Below are 2,447 nucleotides of genomic sequence, written 5' to 3' on the forward strand. Positions count from 1 at the left end.
ACTTCATGGTTGAGTTTTGGTAAACGGTTTTCACTAAAGGTTAATATGAATATTTAAGATTTTTAGTTCTAAGTTTATTATGTATTTTTTTGGAGTGAATAGTAACATCGATAAGTGTACTAAGTGCAGTGTTTTCAAAATCACAGTATGGAATGTTAAAATTAGGTTAGATAAGTGTTATTTGGACATTTAGCAATATCTTAACCACACATAGTGAATAGTATTAGATGGATTTGTGAAGGAAATCAAGGTGTGAGATCATGCCACCTAAGCAAAACAAATTTTCATCTGATCAACCAAATTGAGCCAGATAAAAGAGGGTTTCAACTCTAGTGAAACCCTAAATAGTTGGAATCTAATTAAAACCCCAAAAGCTTGGTTGAAACAAAAACCCTAAACGGTTTCCCCAAACCCTAAAGTTGGCCTTCAAACCCTTTTTGATCTAATTTCTAGCATTGTGTTTAATCACTTGATTAAATCACTTCCACATGCTATTAATTTCTCAAATTATTGTTATGACATCATTATCCAACCTTTTAAACCTTATTCACTGCTTTCTCTTTTGCTAATTCCATGACTTCAAACCTTCTACTAATAGTGGCCAACCATGCCTGAACATCAACATCATCTTTTAATTCATGCTGCCCTTCACCACCTATTGCTCTTGCTCTCAATGGTTGAGTTGCATTTCATTTTCTATCGACCCTCATTGATGTGAACCCACAAAATTGGAATCTCTTGAACCCATAATCAATTTGAAAACTCCCCAAAAAAAGCTAAAATCAAGTCAATGGATGGTAAAATTACACCCATTGAGGATCCCGTTTCAAGAACCTTGATATGAAAATCTAGACCAGTTGAAGAACCTGTATAAAGAACCTAGATTACAAAGGAGAAACGCCACAAAGGTTGTGATTTACCGTTGATAAGTTAAATAATTCAATGAAGAACAATAGGAGATAACCCAAATTGAAGCCCACTTGGTTAAGGCCCACCACGGCCCACGAATTTGGCCACCTTGGCAAAGTTTTTTGAAGAATTTTCCTCCCCCACATCACAGACCATCCATTGTCCTTGGCTGCACCAAATAGTGCCTTGATGTGATGGAGAAACCCACTTCATCAAACTCCATACCTCACAACTTCTGCAGGTAGTCCTTTGTCCCTCACTATTATCCACTTTGTGTCACATAGCCACCTCCAATCAAGGTCATTCAAGCCCATATTTTCCTCCTCCAGAAGTCTAAAGTCGTGTGTAAATTCCTCTCCGCGTAGAGGTTTTATCTCCTGTCCAGTGCAGGCTTTTCTTTTCTTTTCTTCCTTTCTTCTTTCTCTCTTTCTTCTTTTGCTTTCATTATCTTTCCGCCTCAATGGCAGAGGAGTTAGAATCTTTATGCCAACATTTGTCATTATCTGAGAAAGAGAGTTGTGAGATTCATGTAGATTCTACTGTCCTAGAACCAAATATTGCACGTGGGGAACGTTGTCTGCTGATGACTTTACTTACGGATAGATATTACAATCGTGAGGCTCTCAAAAGTATGATGAAGAAAGTTTGGCAACCTATTCACAAAGTTAGTTTTAAGGAGTTGGGTTCAAAACTAATTTTGGTGGAGTTTGCAGATGATCACGATAAGCAACGTGTTCTTCGGGAGGGACCATGTTCGTTTGATCGAAATTTGGTTCTCATGAAATGCTTGGAGGGGGATCGACAGGTGACAAAAATAAGGCTATCTGAAGCATCGTTTTGGATCAGAATGTATGAGATGCCGTTAAATGCCATGAATGAAGAGGTGGGACGTATCATTGGTAATAAGATTGGATTTGTGGAGGAGGTAGACGAGGAACAAGGTGAGGCTGCATGGGGAGAGTTCATGAGAATAAGAGTCAGGATGGATATATCTCAACCTCTTATGCGAGGAGTTAGAGTTAAGCTGGGACAGTATGGTATATGCTGGATTCGTTTTGCCTACGAACGTTTGCCAAATTTCTGCTACTGGTGTGGAAAACTTGGTCATCAATTCAAAGATTGTGAGGGGGTTGGCCATCAAGAGATAAGGGCCTCTGCCAACTTACCGTTCGGAGCATGGCTACTTGCTGGCAGTTTGATGGGAAGTGGAGAGAAAAATGTAGGGATACAAACTTTTGTCCATCGGAATTCCTCACCGGAAGCTCCTTTGGAATCCGAGAAATAATCTTTCGGTGTCAAGCCGAAAAATAAGGATATGGCAGAGCAGAGAGAGGAAAATCAGGAAATGACTAAACAGGTAGCCTTACCTTCTGCTTCAACTATGCATGATTTAAGGGAGGTGGCATTAATGAGGGAAAAGATTGCATGTAAACAACCGGGCAGTTTGACCCATGCTGCTATACCTGAAAAGGTAACAATACAGCCTTACTCTAGTACATATAGGGAGGAAATGATATCCCATCCCTCAAAGGACGATT

The 2,447-nt window shown here is 39.5% G+C and overlaps 1 protein-coding gene across 1 annotated transcript; it reads left to right on the top strand.

Annotated features, from left to right (window-relative positions):
• The first annotated feature begins 1,369 nt into the window (after window positions 1–1,369).
• Window positions 1,370–2,194, top strand: LOC122289219. The gene has a single exon (XM_043096197.1). The coding sequence runs from the start codon at window positions 1,370–1,372 to the stop codon at window positions 2,192–2,194; it is 825 nt and encodes a 274-aa protein (XP_042952131.1).
• The last annotated feature ends 253 nt before the right edge of the window (window positions 2,195–2,447 follow it).

This window comes from Carya illinoinensis, chromosome 12 (assembly GCF_018687715.1).
Source record: "Carya illinoinensis cultivar Pawnee chromosome 12, C.illinoinensisPawnee_v1, whole genome shotgun sequence".
Taxonomy (NCBI): domain Eukaryota; kingdom Viridiplantae; phylum Streptophyta; class Magnoliopsida; order Fagales; family Juglandaceae; genus Carya; species Carya illinoinensis.

Excerpts from the sequence above, each read along its gene's own strand:
- LOC122289219 (XM_043096197.1), top strand. The coding sequence starts at position 1,370 with ATGGCAGAGGAGTTAGAATCTTTATGCCAACATTTGTCATTATCTGAG.